The sequence below is a fragment of the Bubalus kerabau genome, chromosome 1, assembly GCF_029407905.1.
Source record: "Bubalus kerabau isolate K-KA32 ecotype Philippines breed swamp buffalo chromosome 1, PCC_UOA_SB_1v2, whole genome shotgun sequence".
NCBI lineage: Eukaryota > Metazoa > Chordata > Mammalia > Artiodactyla > Bovidae > Bubalus > Bubalus kerabau.
The window spans coordinates 14,333,685-14,350,689 of NC_073624.1; the positions used below are offsets into that span (position 1 = coordinate 14,333,685).

General features: G+C 53.1%; 1 protein-coding gene across 1 annotated transcript; it reads right to left on the reverse strand.

Moving 5' to 3' along the window:
• Window positions 1-325: 325 nt before the first annotated feature.
• On the reverse strand, window positions 326-16,749 carry FGF6 (fibroblast growth factor 6). The gene is made up of 3 exons (XM_055566066.1): window positions 16,189-16,749; window positions 15,127-15,230; window positions 326-4,684 (listed from the first exon to the last, which is right to left on the reverse strand). Exons 1-3 carry the CDS (start codon window positions 16,532-16,534, stop codon window positions 4,508-4,510), a joined length of 627 nt encoding a protein of 208 aa, XP_055422041.1. The 5' UTR covers window positions 16,535-16,749; the 3' UTR covers window positions 326-4,507.
• Between the last annotated feature and the right edge of the window lie 256 nt (window positions 16,750-17,005).

Consider the following 17,005-nt stretch of genomic DNA (forward strand, 5'->3'; position numbering starts at 1 on the left):
CATTTCCCCCTCCAGGGGATCTTCCCAGTCCAGGGATCGAACCCAGGTCTCCTGCATTGCAGGTGGATTCTTTATCAGCTGAGCCACCAGGGAAGCCTCTGGTCCACCAGGGCTTCCCTGGTCTACCATGGCCAACGGTATTGTCCTTCTCCCTCCTTGGCTGTATTTCCCATTCTGTAAAATACAGAATGGATGAAGCGACCCATGTGACTACTTCCAGCCTTAAAAAAATCCACAGCAACATGCACTCCTGCTTTCTCTCTCCAATTTGCCTTCCTCCTCGAGAGGAGAAAAAGAATCCACAGCCCAAAGCTTTGTTGTCGGGTTTAATAGGAGGGGTGGAGTCAAACAGTTTAGAGGAACGTATAAAAAGACCTTTTCCTTTTGGCTGGAACATGATATGGTTTGTGCATAGCACATACATATTAAAAAAAAAATAGAAGCATCACATTTTACAAGCACATGACTGAACAAATTCTGCGTTTTCCTACCCGCTAAACCCAGGCTCTGCCCTGGGATGCAGCCTGAGGTACTGATTGATTTATATGAATAGGAAGGAGAACCCACGTGAGGACCCAGCGGTGTGGGTGCTGGACTCTGCCGTTCAGTGGGGCATCCCCACACGGTCCGTGTGAGCTGTCTGCAGGGTGGACCAGATTCCGGAGGCTGTGGGCACAGTCACTCCTGCCTCCTGTCCAGGGAAGAGGACGCACCAGTTCTGGGGCAAGCACAGATGTCAGTGTTTCCATCTACTCTTCTGGCCCTGACCCTAACTTTCCTACTGTTGGCGTTTTCCTGGGAGGTAGCACAATGAATGGTTGGGTTCTTGCTGAAAGGAGAGTGTAGAAATACTTCACAGGTGCGGGAGGGGTGGGGGGCAGAGAACACCTCCTTGGTGGTGACGGACCCAGAGCCCTTGGGGGAAAGCACTGGGATAGAAAGAGGTAGGGGCGATCTAGCTTGTGTCCACATGAAAAGGGGCAAAAAGGAAAGGGAGGGCAGAGAGCTCATCCCAGAGGCCAGTGACCGCATTTGGTTTGGACTAGCAGCTGTGGCCCAGAGTGGGCAAAGGCGATGGAAGTCCAACTCTGGGGGGAAGGAGACTGACAGCTTACGACCTTGTGCATTTCCTTCCTCCCCTAGGACTCTCTCAGGATGAGGAAGGGTCCGAGATCCAGGACTAGAGAGGGGCGGAGCCAGCCTGGGCTGGAGAGTCCCACCTGCTTCTGGATAGGATGGGAACTAGGAGAGAATTCCGGGCCTGGGGAGAAAGCAATGTGTCTGAAGGAGAGAAGTTTGTCGCCTGGAGCAGAGGACAGGAGAACCTCTCCTCTTTCTTAAGCCCTAGAACAGCTCTGACCAGGGGCCTGGGGTGTGTGTTGGAGGTGTGGTGGGATGTGGGGGCGGAGGGGAAGCTATGAATGAGAAGAATGATGGAGTGTCCATCACAAAGTTTTACGCTGCTTTTCCACTGGGAAGTGGGGAGGGAGGGGTCAGGAGGCAGTGAGTGACCTACAGGAACAAGCAGGGCGTTTTCTGGTTTCCTCTGCGGTCCACCCATGGCTGCCCGAGGAGGGGGTAGATTCTTCAGGGGCCTGGCCCCCCTTCTTTGTCCTGAGCTAAGTCGTCCAGCTGAGAAGGCACCTTCAGGGGGTGCACCTTGTTGCTCTCTTCTGCATCATTTGTTCTTGAAGGGGTAACAAGGCAGTCTCTGGGCTCCTGGAGCCCCGCGTTTGCCTGGAGCTCCTGGAGGTGGTTTGGGATGGAACAGAGGCCATTTAGCTATAAAAACTGCATGAACCAGGGTCATAGCTTAGGATCTGGTGGAGGGAGGACCCAAGACATTCTTGGTCCATGCTTGGCGGGAAGGTGGGGTCCACCTCTGTTCCCCTGCTTCTGCCACCTCCCTGCAGCCATTTGGATCCAATGGGGCTGACAGCTGAGCATGGGCCTCGGTTGGGGATGAGCAAGGAGAGAACTCTGCACACCGGTGCAGACCTCCCTCTGTTTCTGCCCCGATCCCATGTCTATGGATGGGGGTTGATTTTCCCCTAAGGTCAGTTGCTCACAGGTCAGAGGGAAAGCCCTGGGAGAATTCCTCTGGATGGGAAGGATGTTAAAGAGTCAGTGATTCAGCCGTACATCAGAGGTGATCTTTGAAGTACTGAAACTCTAGTACACCATGGGCCTGGGTACCAGTGAGAACAGACACCCAGCTGCCCACAGGGACGTCAGACAATGCATTATACTGGAGTGATGGGCATTAAGCCTGCCTGGTCCCGGGCATTTGAGAGCTTCTCATCCTCCCTTCCAGCATCAGAGATGGGAGTGGACATTTGGGGAAACTCCTGGTCAAGATTTGGGCACTTTTATAAGCCTCTAGGGTGCTGCAGGAAAGATCTAACCATCTGAGGCCTCATGACTCTCCTTAGAAGAGCCTTCTCCTGTCAAGAGAGTGCAGCACCTGGGGGAGAAGGGAACCAATATTTTGGGACCTGTGACTTCCTTCTCCTCTTCAGATTGTGGTCCATCCGTCCCCACCCAGACCCCCTACATGCCACTGCATCCTATTGGGAGCTGACCCACCACTCAGGTTGTGAGTGCATCGGTTTCCAACATACCCTGTTAAACAGACCAGTTACTCAGGACAAGACCTCCTGAAGAACAATCCATTTTGTCCCCTGCCTCCAAGCAGACCTACACTTGAAATATTCCAAACAGTCAAGATGGACCGATGGTTTCCCCTTCTGCTTGACCAAGACCCCAGCTCCATCCAGTTTCTATTCAAGACTTGGCTGTGTTCTCTCTCATCCTGAGCTCTCATTGTCTGTTGCATCTTTGCTCACTTTGGTGCAGCCTCTTGTCCCTCCCCCAGCACATGTCTGCCCTGATATGTGCCGGGCAGAGGAGGTGACCAGCAGGGTGTCTCTCCCTTGGATCGTCAGCCCCTGCCTCCAGCTCATCCCGGATCTATCTATAGCTGGACACATCTGCAAATAGAGAGGTGTGTCAAAGGTGAGGATATTTGCAGCAGAGGAAGGGCTGGTCTTGCTGGCCGGGGCCTCTGAGAGTCACAGAGGGTGTCAGCTCATTTTGTAACCCGCCCGTCCACGTCCGCCGAAAATATGTGTGCTCCGACACGGGTCTCTCTGGTTTCAGATTTAGGAACGTCCCAATGGCTCAGGCATCCAAAGGCTCCAGGCGGATAACATTTATAGTCACTTGGGGCACCTCTGCTTTAAATACTCTCAAAGGCCAGGAGGCAAGAAGGCATTGTGGCAGCAAGGAGCCGCTTCAGCTGGGCTGCTCCATTTCACCGGATTATCACTCTTCTCCTACTGGAGGGGGTTAGGGGGGCAAACTCCGGACATCACGATGCCCAATTCCGCTGCATCCAGGCACCGGTGCGTGTGTGGGGGAGGTCGGCTGAGAAGGAAGTGAGAGTATCAGATGAGAACTTGGGTGAGTTTCCTGGACGTTACTGGAGAGGAATTAGCATCTGAAGTCTGAAACCTCTCTACTTCCTTCATGACCTATTTTGTGCCCCTCGATGCTCGCCAAAGAGGTTGCCATTATTAGGATCCTTGTCATCTGAGGTTAAAATAAGACCCAGTTCAATGTGAGGAAAAGTTACGGGCAGGCAGCCTGGCCCCAGCTTGTTCTTGGAGCCGCGCGCAGCTCTTGAGTCCTCCGGGCAGAAAGGTTCTCTCTAGGACGCCCCGTCCACTCTGCTGCTTCTAGCCAGTTTTCTACCAGTTGCCTCACACACTGCTCCTACCTTCTCCTCCAAAAAAAAGGGGACATCGTCTCCCCCAGCTTCCCCAACAATGTGTCCCAGGGCCCCAGAGCCCTCACACCCAGGATGCCTCGAGTGCCCGCTCAGTCTTTCTGGTCTGCAGCTAAATCTTATGCTCTGTCACCCTGCCCTCTCTGCACTTTAGAGGACAGCTGCTTCCTGCCCCTGTCTCCGAGGCAACCCATGCGGTCAGCAGCCTCTGCAAGGGAAGGTGATTGGAAAGAGGCAGAATGGGAGCATGCATCGATCCTGCTGGGCTGACAGGTGACATTCTTGCAGGCAGATTCCGGTGATGCCTGGAGGAAGAAACCTGTTCGGAGATGCCCAGATGCCTCGGCTCTGATGATATAGACTGAGATGTCTGTACGTATAGACTGAGATGTATGGATATACATCAGCACACACACTTCGTCCCCTCCTTTTCCAGCGCCCAGGGTCCTCTTCCACGAGTTTCTCTGGACTTTCTCCCCTCAGTCGAGGTCAGAGCGTGGGATCAATCCATTGCCATTCTAGGAGCCCGTCTGCAACCCCTCCCTTGGGTGGGTCACATGCCATGGGGTCCGGTGGCTCTGGGTACCGGCTCAGGTCTCCCCCCTCCCAAGCAGAGAAGGAGCTCGACTCAGGAGGCATAGGGGGAAGGGGAACTGTCCACTTGTGCAAAATTCCAACAGAAGATGTTGCTTTCCACCTGTGAGCCTTCCTCCGGGGTCCTCATATCCTAGGGAGGAAGTGTGTGACAGTCATGGTGGGGGACACCTTGCTGCCCCGCTTCACCCTTCCGTATTTGCTCAGCGCGATATAGGCACCTCGGTACAGGTCTGACTCGTAGGCATTGTAGTTGTTGGGCAGGAGGGTCTCTCTGAACTTGCACTCTTCTTGGAAGCTGGGCTGTGGAGGAAACGAACAAACGGCAGAGCATCAGTGATGAACGAAGCCCAGCAGGCCTCGGGCCCCTCGCCTCCCCGAATCGGATGACCGCTGGAAGCTCTGAGCTACCCTGGGTAAGCAGAAGCCTGGAAGCTGAAAACAGGGGGGCCTTCGGAGCTCTCGTGGGCCCTCCTCACCTTCCCCCTCTTCATTATGAGAAAACCCAGGCCCAGGGATGTGGGTGGACGGCCTGTGTCACATGGAGAACGGGGGTGCTCTGGGCTGCCAGTCGCGGGCACTCAGTCTCCTAAACACCTGGATGATAATTTATTACGTTCAGAGACAGCACCAGGAAGGGACAGAAGAAGCTGTCTTCTCGAGTCTGCTGGGAGAGGATCTAGTGGAGCAGGACTGAGGACTGGGGTTTGATCAGTGGCTCCACTTGTGTGGCCTTGGGGCAGCCTTCTCCCCTCCAGACCTGTTTCCCTTGTCTGCACTCTGCATGCTGGGGGACCATCAAGAGGGGCAGGTGAGTGGAGGTTGAGACGGACAACTCTCTAAGGCCTTCCCAGCACTCCTGCGTCTGGTTATTATGGTAATTCTCTCTGCAGTTGCATCCCTCCTCCCATCTTTCCCAGGTTAAGGCCCAAGTGTGCTGCCCCTTAAAAGGCCCATCTTTGGCTTTGATTTTGAGCCCAGAGGTGCCTGGAGTCACTTGTGTGTGTGTGCTCAGTCATGTCCGACTCTTGGTGAATCCATGGACTGTAGCCCACCAGGCTCCTCTGTCCATGGGGTTCTCCAGGCAAGAATACTGGAGTGGGTTGCCATGCCCTCCTCCAGGGGATCTTCCTGACCCAGGGATCGAACCCATGTCTCATTATGTCTCCTGCATTGGCAGGTGGGTTCTTTACCACTGAGCCACCTGGGAAGCCCTGGTGCCCTCTAGGAATCCACCGTTCTCCAGAGAAAGGCAGGAATGAGATGGTGATGGGCAGAGACTTTATGGGGAACAGAGCCTGGTTCCCTCTGTGACCCATGGTGCCATGGAGTCTGGGGCTGGTGATGAAGGGTCCCTGCTGGAGCGAGTTGTGTGAGGACCAACTTGTTCAGAAACTGAGGCCCAGGCTTCCTGCCACACATCGACAAGTTCAGCCCCAATAAATCACCCAAGTCCTCCTTTATTCCTAGAAGAGGGGGCCCTCCATTCAAACCCACCCAGGTCACTGCCCCCGGCTGGGGGGATTTCTGGGCTTCAGGTGGAGGTCTCTCCCTTGGGGGGCCAGAAAGCCTGGGATCTGGTCTTTAGAGAAATGCAGAATGAAACAGAGACAGAGCTGAGCATAATACCTGACTCCTTCCTGCCGGCTGAGGCCATCGGCTATAAAAAACCCACTCAATGGCTGAGCGGCTGTGCCAGGGGTGTCGTCTGACCTTCTCAAGAGGAATCGTACTACGAGCGCCTGGCCTTACCCTGCCGGTGTGGGGTGGACGAGAGCCTCTTTCTCTGATGAACAAGGGTGATGAGCTGGCTCCTCAGGGCTCCGAGTGGACCAGTCTGACAGCACTGAAAACAATGCACCATCCCAGGGGACTCCTAAACACAGTTCCCTGAGACAAGGACTGCGTCCTTTTGAGCAGGTGACACTGGATGAATGATGCTGTAATAGGGGCTCATGGACGCCCACAAAGGGATAGCTCTTGGATGCAGCGAGAGCCAGTGAGGGGCAATGGGCATGGTCTAGGTAATACGTTGGGTACCACTCACCCATCCCTCTGCCACCCCTCGTTGAATGAAGGTCTCCTCTCTTTCCCTCACACACCCCCGGGTTACTGTTGACAAGGCACCTCCCTGTGATGTTCATTTCCTTGAGATGACCCTGCAAGTCTGCACCAGCCATGTCAACTGGCTTCTGAATATTGCACCAGGGAGTTATGTTTTTCACAAGTTTTTATCTTTCTTGCCATGGGTGCTCAAAAATATTTGCAGAATGAAGAAAGGAATGTCCCAAAGCAGGAAAAAGAAACTAATCAAAGTAGGCGAAGCATATGTGACGACTCACCTCTTATTTAGCTATGTGAACTTGACAAGTGATTTCACCTCCTAAACCTCAGCTTCCTCATCCGTAAAATGGGAGCAGTGAGGACAATTCTGTCACAGAACTGGAGGGAGCATTCACTGAAATAATGCATGGTATAAAGTGAAAAATAATTGCTATTGCCATAATGATTCTCCTCCAACTGATTCATAGATTAGTTGAAAGTAAAAGCTCTGAAGGCTTTGTCTTACCTGGGATCATCATTCCTGTAAAACTTGCTGTGGGGGCTTACCTGGTGGTCTAGTGGTTAAGAATCTATGCTAATGCAGGGGACACAGGTTTTCCAGACATCCCTGGTCTGGAAAGATTCCATGCACCTTGGAGCAACTGAGCCCGTGAGCCACAACTATTTAGCCTGTGTTCTAGAGTCTGGGAGTGGCAACAGCTGAAGCCTGCACACCCTAGAGCCCGTGCTCCGAAACAAGAGAAGTCACCACAGTGAGAAGCCCGAGAACCACAACGGAGAGCAGACCCCGCTCTCCACATCTAGAGAAATGTCCCCACAGCAACCAAGACCCAGAGCGGCCAAAAATAAACAAAGTTTAAAAAAAGCTGCAGTGGGTTGTAGGACAAGTTAGCTTCTAAGCCCTGCATTTATTGCCTGAGTGGTGGTAGGGGGTGAGCCTGGGGGAGGGGGGCACAGAGCTGACCGGGCTCTGGCCCCACACTCCTGGGGCCTCTCGGGACACAGGGGGTCGGGGTAACCACAGGACCTAAGGCTGTCCATGGGTAAAGCTCCAGGGAAAAGTGAATTCAGGATCAATGCTCAAAGTTGAGCAGAAATAATGCTGCATAAATTAACAGTCTGGTGCAGCTCAACAAACAGAATACGATCCAGAAGTAAATCCAAACATGAACATAAAATGAATATAAAATAAAAGTGGCAATTCCAATCACTGGAGAAAACATGGTATTGGAAGAACTGGATACTACCTTATATAATAATAATAATGGAATAATAATAAAATTTGATGTATGATTTTATTCCTAACTCTAAAATAAATTCCAAAGGAACAAATACTTAAATGCTAAAAAGAGAAACTTAAGGAGAGTTCCCTGGTCGCCTAGTGGCGCTTTCACTGCCAAGGCCCAGGTTCAATCCCCAGTCTGGAAACTGAGATACCACAAGCCATGCAGGTGGGACCAAAGACAAGAAAAAAAGAGAGAAGAGAATCTTAAAAAAAAAGTCAGAAAGCTCTTTCTAAGCTGGACACAAAAAACTAGAGGCAATTATTGAAACCCAAGAGGAATAAATTAGACTTCTGCCTGGAAAAAAAAAATCAACTTAAAGAAAATAAGAATGTAAATAGCAAACTGAATAAAAAAACATTTACAATGCATTATACTTTATAATATAGTTTGCAATAGATTAAATTTTGCTATTATACTCAGAACCATGAACTGACTGAAAAATGGATGTTTTTAGACAGTTCACAGAAAAGGAAATACAAGTAGCATTTAAACATAAGAAAATATGCCTCAGTCGTGTCTGACTCTTTGTGACCCCGTGGACTGTAGCCCGCCAGACTCCTCTGTCCATGGAAATCTCCAGGCCAGAATACTGGAGTGGGTAGCCATTCCCTTCTCCAGGGGATCTTCCCAGCCTGGGAACCTGGGTCTCCTGCATTGCAGGCGGATTCTTTACCATCTGAGCCACCAGGGAAGCCCTAAAGGAAAGATAAACCACAACTGTGTGATCACATTTTTAATTGCCGGGTTGCAAAGAGAACTGTGTTGGATAAGAGGCATTCGTTGGTGAGGGCATGGGGACTAGGAGTTCTCGTTGGATGTGTTGGTGTGTGTATTGTGATAACTTCTGTCAAGAGAAAATTTACAATACGTATTAGAATAAAATAATAACTACAGTTTTGGTTAGTGCTTCCACTTCTAGGAATTTATCTTACAGGCTTGCTCCCACTCGTGTATAAAAGTCACGCGCTGCAGCAGCATCTATAACAGTGAGAGACGGGAAACAGCCTCACGGTCTATCAGGCGGGCGGCGCTCCGCTCAGTGATGGGACAGCCACACCCAGAATGCTCTCAGTCATAAAAAACCAGAACCCCTCTGTGCACTGTTTGGAGATGGCCCCTAAGGCATACGGTTCAGTGGGGAAGCAAGATTCAAACACTGAGTAGTTTGCTCCTGTTTGTGTGATTTTAAAATATGATGCCAAGGTAAGCACACACATAGGGATGCTGGTTCTTCCTAGGATGGTTGGCACACGAGGGCTAGTGACAGTGCTGCCCTGGGGAGAGTCTGGGTCTTTGAGACAACACTGAAAGGGAGGAACTTCCCTGGTGGTCCAGTGGTTAGGACTCTTGAGCTCCCAATGCAGCAGGCATGGGTTCGAGCCCTGGTCAGGGAACTAAGATCCCATATACTGCATGGCATGGCCAACGTCCCCCGCCACCCCTCCCCCCAAAAAACCCACAAAAAACAGTGAGAGTGAGACTTCATCTCCATGGTGTATTCTTCTGCACCTCCCCACCCCTTAAACCATGTTCATGTATTGATATTACCTTGTCATGTTAGTGGATTAGTGAAAATGGGGAGGGAATTGAGGATGGAAGATGGCCCAGAAAATGGACTGAGAGAAGCTTTGTATCAGAGACTGGTCTGTGCTCTCCCTCTAGTCCTGTCCAGTCCCCTGTCCAACCACCCTGGAGAGCACCCCGCCCGCCAGTTTCCAGAAGAATTCATTTCTGATCTAAATGGTGGTCAAGGGAGAGGTTTCATGTGAGGTTTGCAAACTCTGATTCCCTCGTGGCTCAGATGGTAAAGCCTTTACCTGCAATGAGGGAGACCTGGGTTTGATCCCTGTGTCAGGAAGACCCCTGGAGAAGGAAATGGCAACCTGCTCCAGTACCCTTGCCTAGAAAATTCGATGGATGGAGGAGCCTGGTGGGCTACAGTCCATGGGGTTGCAAAGAGATGGACATGACTGAGCGACTTCACTTTCTTTGCAAACTCTAGAGAGGAAATCAGATCTTGGGCAGAGGTCTCCGGGGACAGGACAGGAAGAGAGAGGAATTGAGCCAGATTGGAGCCAGAAATTCAGAGCATTTAACCTGATCCAATAGAAGAATCTAGCTTTTGCTAAGGTCTAGATCTTCTAAAACGTATTTGCTTAAATGTGCACCATGGTGGTGGTGTTATACATGGTGCTTTGGTCTCTGCTCATCAGATTTTGATATTCAGCTTCCACCCCCAGCTTTTCAGGAATTTCCCGACCTCTGTTTCTTCCTCCAGCCCACGTTATGTCCCTAGCCTTCCCCACGCTGTGTTAGTTGCTCAGTTGTGTCATAGTCTTTCCAATCCCACGGACTGTAGCCCTCCAGGCTCCTCTGTCCATGGGATTCTCCAAGCAAGAATACTGGAGTGGGTTGCCATTCCCTTCTCCAGGGGCGCTTCCTGACCCAGGGATCGAATCCGGGTGACCCACATTGCAGGCAGATTCTATACTGTCTGAAGCCTTCCCCAGAATTCTGTGCGAATCCAAAGTGAGAAGAGACATGGATGAAGTTGCTTTGAAAGCCTCTCTGCCTCTCCCTGGCCCCTTCATCTCTGAGCCCCTCTGCTCCATCCCTGGTGTTCAGGTGGCCACGCGGCTGGGGGCAGGAGGCCAAGACCGTGGCCCTGAACTCTTCCCTCCAGCTGATGCTCCACGGCCCCACAGATGCTCAGGCTGGCATCGGGACCAGCCCCTCGCTTCATCTCACCATTCGTGTCCCTGAGCCGAGTCTCATGGCTCAGGAATGTTGGCTCCTCAGCTCTGGTGAGAAAAGCCAAGCAAAGAAAAGCAGCTACCGTATATTACTACTTGAACAAATGAAAATAATTCCCCCAGATCACATTGCTGGGGCCTGCCAGGCCCCAAGCTCCAGCGTGACAATGTCTTAAATTCCACGTAGGTCTAATCGGACTTCTGAGGACCCGAGCTCTAAAGCGTTTAGCTCTGGCAGTGGAGAGGGGGCATTTTGCATGGGTGGGTGGGACATAAAGGGGTCTTGGCACGAGTTACTGCTGGTGGAAATGCCCCTCAGAGTCTGAGGTGGACCAGACAGCCATCTCAGACTCTGGTCTTTGTTCACTAGGTCACCGGACTGATGGAAGTGTCTCCTTATTTGTAAAGTTCTTTCTTCTAGGGCTGCCTAGGCCATTTGCCCCCTTTACTCTTGGTTGTCTATGGGCATGGGAGTTGGGGAGGGGGTTGCATGGATAAGGAGTGGGGAGGTAAGAAAAAACCCAGAGAACTCTTTGTCCCAAGACCCTCTCCTCCTGGAGCCCAACTGCTGCTTTCTCAGTCCCTAGCTGAAATGGAGAAACAGCACCTCCTGGCTCTGAAGACGCCTGCCCTTTCTAATCCCCGTTCCTAACACACAATTGCAACTTAGAAGTGTTTGAAGATGCCTCCACCGGGCCTGTCGTGCTTCTCACTCCTCGTTCCTGCATCGCCCTGGGTAGCAGGCAGGCTGCAGACAAAGCCATTTGGGAGACCGTCTGCAGGGCTCCCCAGTCCCCTGGCTGCAGTACAAGCCGCCCCCAGCTCTGGGGTCCCATCTCTGACCCTTCCACATATTGTTAGCACCAGTGACCCTTTGCACCATCCGCTCAGACTCCATCTCCCGCTAGGGAAGAGAAGCAGCTAAGAGCAAGAGAAAGACCTGATCCTCCCCTCCCTGCAGGTTAACGCCCCAGGTAATAACCGAAGGCCTCTGTGGATGAAATAAATAAATGCTGTGTTTCGCCTGTTGTCATGATGCCATTGATGAAAAGGATGGAGACACAGTTATTCTGAGTAAAACCAAAATCACTGAGAAGCATAACTGAATCCCTAGTAGATTTTCATCACTATGTACTTTTCTCAGCTAAAGGATTATAACAGTACCACTGTTAGGTGGAGATATTTGATTTTTTTCTTTTTTAATTTTAAAAAGATCAAGGAGATTGGAACTCACTGATTCCTGCCTCCGTCCCCATCAGAAGGAGCAGAGGTCTGGGCTCAGAGATGGTTAGAGACTTTGCCGGAAGTAAGATAGTGGCTGGAGGCTAGAAGCTGAAACCTGGGTGTCAGTCTGCACAGCTGGTGCGTTTCTGCTGCAGGCCTAGGGCATCCCCCGTGGAGGCAGGTCTGCACACAAACCTGATCCACCTGAGACCTCAGAGACCCAGGGTCCCATCTTCAAAACGGAGATGACAATCAGACACGCCTCCCAGCTGTGCTGGGGGGTACTGTCCAGAGAGCATCCCCAGGGCACCTGGCAAATAGTAGGTGCTCAATACCGGTGAGCTGTTTATATTGTCTAAACACTGCCACAGGCTCTGCACCCTTCCTTCCAAGGGATGAGACCTGTGGGAGCCCACTCTCTAGGTGGGTTTTCTTGACACTTATTTTCCTACCTTGGATTTCCCTGTAAAGAATCTGCCTGCAATGCAGGAGATGTGGGTTCAGTCCCCGGGTTGGGAAGATCCCCTGGAGAAGGGAATGGCAACCCATCCCAGTATTCTTGCCTGGAGAATCCCATGGACAGAGGAGCCTGGTGGGTTACAGTCCATGGGGTTGTAAAAGACTCTGAGACAACCTAGCGACTAACACTGTTACTCATTTTCCTACCTTGCCCCCTGCCCTTCCGTCTCTCCCCCCAGCAGGGGTTCCCCCCCCCCCCCGAGAAGAAACCCCACTCAGGGACCACAGTAGCAGCTGAGCGTGCAGGGAAGGGAGACAGTTCCAGGGGCTTAAAGGGAAATGGTGTGAATGAAATCACCATCCATCAGGAGTCTTCCTGGCTCCGGGATCAGCTGGCAATTGTTCTTTCAGACTGTGATAAAGGCCCCTGGGGGGCACTGCAGGGTGGAGGGAGGGGTTCAGGAGCATCTGGTGGGTCTGGGACTCCAGGGAGGACATCTCCCCTCCAAGAAGGTGCCCTTGGGCAGACGCCCCTGGGAGGTATATGAGGGGAGGAGGTGGAGGTGTACATGGTGGGCAGGGCTCCTCCCAGGGAAGCCCCCCTTTTTCCTGGACTTTATCTCTTCAGTGAGTCCTGTGGGCCCCCTTTGAAGTCATCTGCCTGGAGTGAGGGGTCAGCCTATGCTTCAGAGTCTCCCCCTCCTCGTGGTCCTGGAATGCTCTGTCCACTCCCAGTGCTCCTGCTGGTCCCAGCCTCCCTGGCTTCTCCTACGGGACCCCGGGTTTCAAGTGGGAAGTGGTCACACTGACTCTCTGTTTGTGCCCTTCCCCCACCTCACAGTTAAATTTCTTTCAGGATAAGGAGAAAGAAATGCTAAATAGCTTGTTAATGATGGTGGCAGAGATAAGGGTTGATGTAATCTGTGCTTCCTTCCAAAAGATTCACTTTGCGGAGAAGCTCAGAGCCAGCTGACCCCATTCCTGGCTCTGCAACCAGTGGGATCCAGGCAACACTCACGTGGCTGGGAAGGGGCTGTTGGGGACCATCCACTGTACCAGGCGGGGCACTGGCTCCATCAAAGCCCTGCTGGCCCCAGGGACCTCCCACCCTCTCCATCACACATGCAGAGAGCGGTGAAAAGGACATTTGAGGATCCCCGTTGCAGACCAGTTTCATCTCCCTGCAGCCTTCAGCACTGGTGTGACCCTCGGCCAGTGAGAATTCCCTGCCCTGCAAAGCCCATGTAGCCTGGTGGCCCCTAAGCCTGCTTGCACCTCAGAAATACCAACATGAAGAATAAAAACAAACATATGCAGCCCGATCCAGCCGTAATGACTGAGCATCTCTGAGGAGGGACCCAAGAAATCTGGCCTGTGACAAGTTCCCAAGGTGGCATGGATGCAGAGATTCCTCCCAGGAGACTCATCTCTAGAAGGAGAGAGGTGGAGCCTGTGGCAGTGTTGAGACACCATAAATGATTCCCCTGTACTGAGCACCTACTGTTAGTCAGGAGCCCTGGGGATGCTCTCTAGGCACTATTCCCCAGCAGCCCCGAGAGGTGCATCTGATCTTCATCCTCACTTTGCAGGTGGGACCCTGGGTCTGTGTGCAGACCTGCCTCTGTGCGCTGCAGGTGATGGCCGTAGGCCCTCAGCAGAAGCACCTCCTCTCAAGGTACAGACTAGGATGCGGCTCCAACTCCAGCCTACCTGCCTCCAGCCACTTGTCCTCAGAGGCTCACTGATTCTGACACACGCCTGGTCTCCACACAAACCAACACAGATAGAGAGGTGTTAGCGCTGCAGATCACAGGCCGAGACCACCTGGGCTCCCACTTCGGGCATTTCACAGCCCTGGTCTGTTGGGACAGCCTCCCTGGATGCCAGCCCCGGGTCCCAGAGCCTCCGCATTCACTTCCTGCTCCCGTCTGTCCCCACGCAGGGGTAGAACGGCCCTCCACGCCCTCCCCAGAAATAGTCACTCTGCTATTCCTCGACCATGGCTCACAGGTCTTCCTTTTTAGCCTTCTTATTTCGGTCGCAAGAACTCCCAGTGTCTCTGCCTTCACAGGAATGCTTTCCCCATCCACATTTTGGAATATGGCAAAATTATGGGCTGGGAGATCCAGGAAGGAAGGGGTCAGAGAGAGCAGAGAAGTGGGGAAACGTGGAAGTTGGGGAGGTTAACCCAAGTGCTAGCATTGCCCCCACCAGCGGTGACGGGTGATGGGAGAAGGCAGAGGTGGGGGCTGGTGCCAGCCAAGGGGGTACAGCGCGGGGCATGGTTCTCTGGTGGCTGGGATCAGAGGTCAGAGGGCTTAAAACCTTAAAGTGAGATGTCCACGCACTGATAAAGGTGAGAAAAAGAGCTTTATCTCTTCTCCCCGAGCTGTGCTCGTGGCTGGAGGGTGGCTCATGGGAGCAGCGTATCTAGGCTGACACACAGGCCTGCTTCTCTGGGCCTCTTCAGCTCACGGCCTGACCGTAAGCTTGGACAACAGCTTTATGCAGAACTCCGGCTTCCCTTGGACCCTATGGCCCTCTGAGCTACGGTTCCTTTCTTGCTACAAGGCTCCGACGGGTGGGATCAAGAAAAACATGATCCAGCACAGAGCTGCAAGCACCTCACTCGCACTGGCTCCTCCCACAGCCCCCCTCCTCATTCTAGATAAATATGCACATCTCTGCTCAAGAGTTTGCATTACTTTCTTCAATTGCACACTCTTTAGGCCACATGCACGGGCTTCCCGGGTGGCTCAGTGGTAAAGAGTCCACCTGCCAATGCAGGAGGTATGGGTTCGATCCCCGAGTAGGGAAGATTCCCTGGAGGAGGAAATGGCAACCCACTTCAGCCTGGAGGATCCCATGGACAGAGGAGCCTGGCAGGAGACTGAGCTACTGAGCACGCAGGCAGGCCTCGTGTGCGGCCTGAAAGCTTCCCTTGGCCTGATGGACTCACCGTGGCGTATAATTTTCCTTTACTGTTCATGGCGACGAAGAGGGCGCTCTTCACCCCAAAGAGGCTCACCACGCCTCGCTCCACCGTGGAAATCTCCAGCAGGCCTGCCAAAGAGACGGGGGCTGTGTTACCCCAGGATTGTGCAAAGCAGTGTGGGATGTCAACCTAAAGGTGACCTCCCCCCACCCCACCACCACCGCCAAGTGCATCTAGGCCCACCCTCCTGCTTCTAGAAAGTCAGGCCTTCTGTCGCCTCCACCCTGATCTCACTTTAGGAGCTGAGTTGCCAGTCTGGTCCATTCTACTGAACTGTTAACAATCGAGTTTTGCAAGGGGGAAGTTCTGACATCGGAGTTAGAGATCCCAGTGGCCACCTGGGCATCAACCTAAGGGTAGCTTCGAATCTGGGCCTAATCACATGAGGTCCTTGACATGGATAAAAAAAATGAATTCTGATTAGCTTTGTTTAAAATGTCTCCTCGCATTTCGACACATCTCAGCCCATCTAATCTTGCAAACACTGCAGCCGCACAGACCCTGACGGCTGCCCTGGGTCCTCCAGCCCCATCCCCTCCTGGGGAGAGCCCATCTAGACAGCAACCCACCAACTTGTAGGGCGGGCGTGGGGGTGGGGGCAAGCTGAACTAGAAAGAAGGATAAGCTGCAGCTGGAAATTCTGCAAACGACTTGCCTTTCCTCTCAAAGAGGGAAGTAAAATAAAAAGCAGCTCATATCTAATCTGGTCTAAGCATCTTTGCCAGTTCTCTCCACCCTCATTTTGTGGCTCCCCCTGGCTGGGGGTTCCCGGTGGTCCTATGAGGCCACAGTGGTGCCTGAAATACTGAAGGAATTAATGCCACAGGGGCTCCATGGGCTGATGGCAGAGGATGCTCAGACCTCGGCCTATGCATCCTGCAGGAGCAAAGCGAGTTGGGGGAGGTGGCTAAGCTAGTGGGCACTCAAGTGTAGAATTCCCCCCACTTTATCACAGGACCCCAGGCACCAGAGACCTGCTGGAGTCCCAGCCCCCCGCTTCCCCAACTGGCTGTGGCTGGCACTCACTGTAGGGGTTCTCCTCGTGGGTCCCGCTGATCCGGCCGTCGGGGGGCACCTGAAGGTGGAAGCCGATGCCCACGTTGCAGTACAGCCTCCGCTGCCGCTTGATCCCCACCAAGTAGCCACTCTCCCAGTTCACGCCGGCGATCTCTCCGGCCAGCCCGGCTCGAGACCTGGACAGCAGGGTGCCCCAGCCCCTTGAGGCCAGCAGTGTGCCGTTGGCTCGGGTGCCCGCAGGAGAGGGCACCACCATGCCCACTAGGACGCCGAGGAAGACGAGAGCCCGCAGCGTGCCCTGCGGACGTCCTGCTCCCCGGGACATAGTGATGAGCAGCGTCTGTCCCCGGGCCATCCACCTTGCCTCTCAGGCACGTGGTCAGAATTAATGGCCCTAAAAATACCGCCCTTCTTGTTTTTCTCCCCTCGGCATGGCGGCAGGGGCTTATTTTTGGAAGGCAGTTGAAGGCTGCTGACATGAAACCAAAGCCGGCTTTGGGCACTTGGGTCTGGAGCGGAGGGACCCAGCCTGAGCCGCGGCCGGTAGGGACCATGGCTTGGGGACGCTGCCTGGCTGGCCCGCTCGCTCCGACCCGAGTTGATTATATCGGATTGGACCTGTCTTTATAGTTCAGCCGCCCAGCCCTCCCTGCCACCCATCATCACCCTGATGTCAAGTGGGCCACCTCACTTATCCAGGGCTGTAACATTAACCTGCCCCAGGTTCTGGCTGCCTCCCCAGACCCCCGCCACCCCCCCACCCAACACACCCCACAGGTTCTGGCAGCCGCTGTCATTGCAACTATGAGGCAGGAATGAAGCGAGC

Excerpts from the sequence above, each read along its gene's own strand:
- FGF6 (XM_055566066.1), bottom strand. The coding sequence starts at position 16,534 with ATGGCCCGGGGACAGACGCTGCTCATCACTATGTCCCGGGGAGCAGGA. Across the intron at positions 15,231-16,188 it reads CCACGAGGAGAACCCCTACA|GCCTGCTGGAGATTTCCACG; the intron begins GTGAGTGCCAGC and ends TCTCTTTGGCAG. Across the intron at positions 4,685-15,126 it reads AAGGAAAATTATACGCCACG|CCCAGCTTCCAAGAAGAGTG; the intron begins GTGAGTCCATCA and ends TTTCCTCCACAG.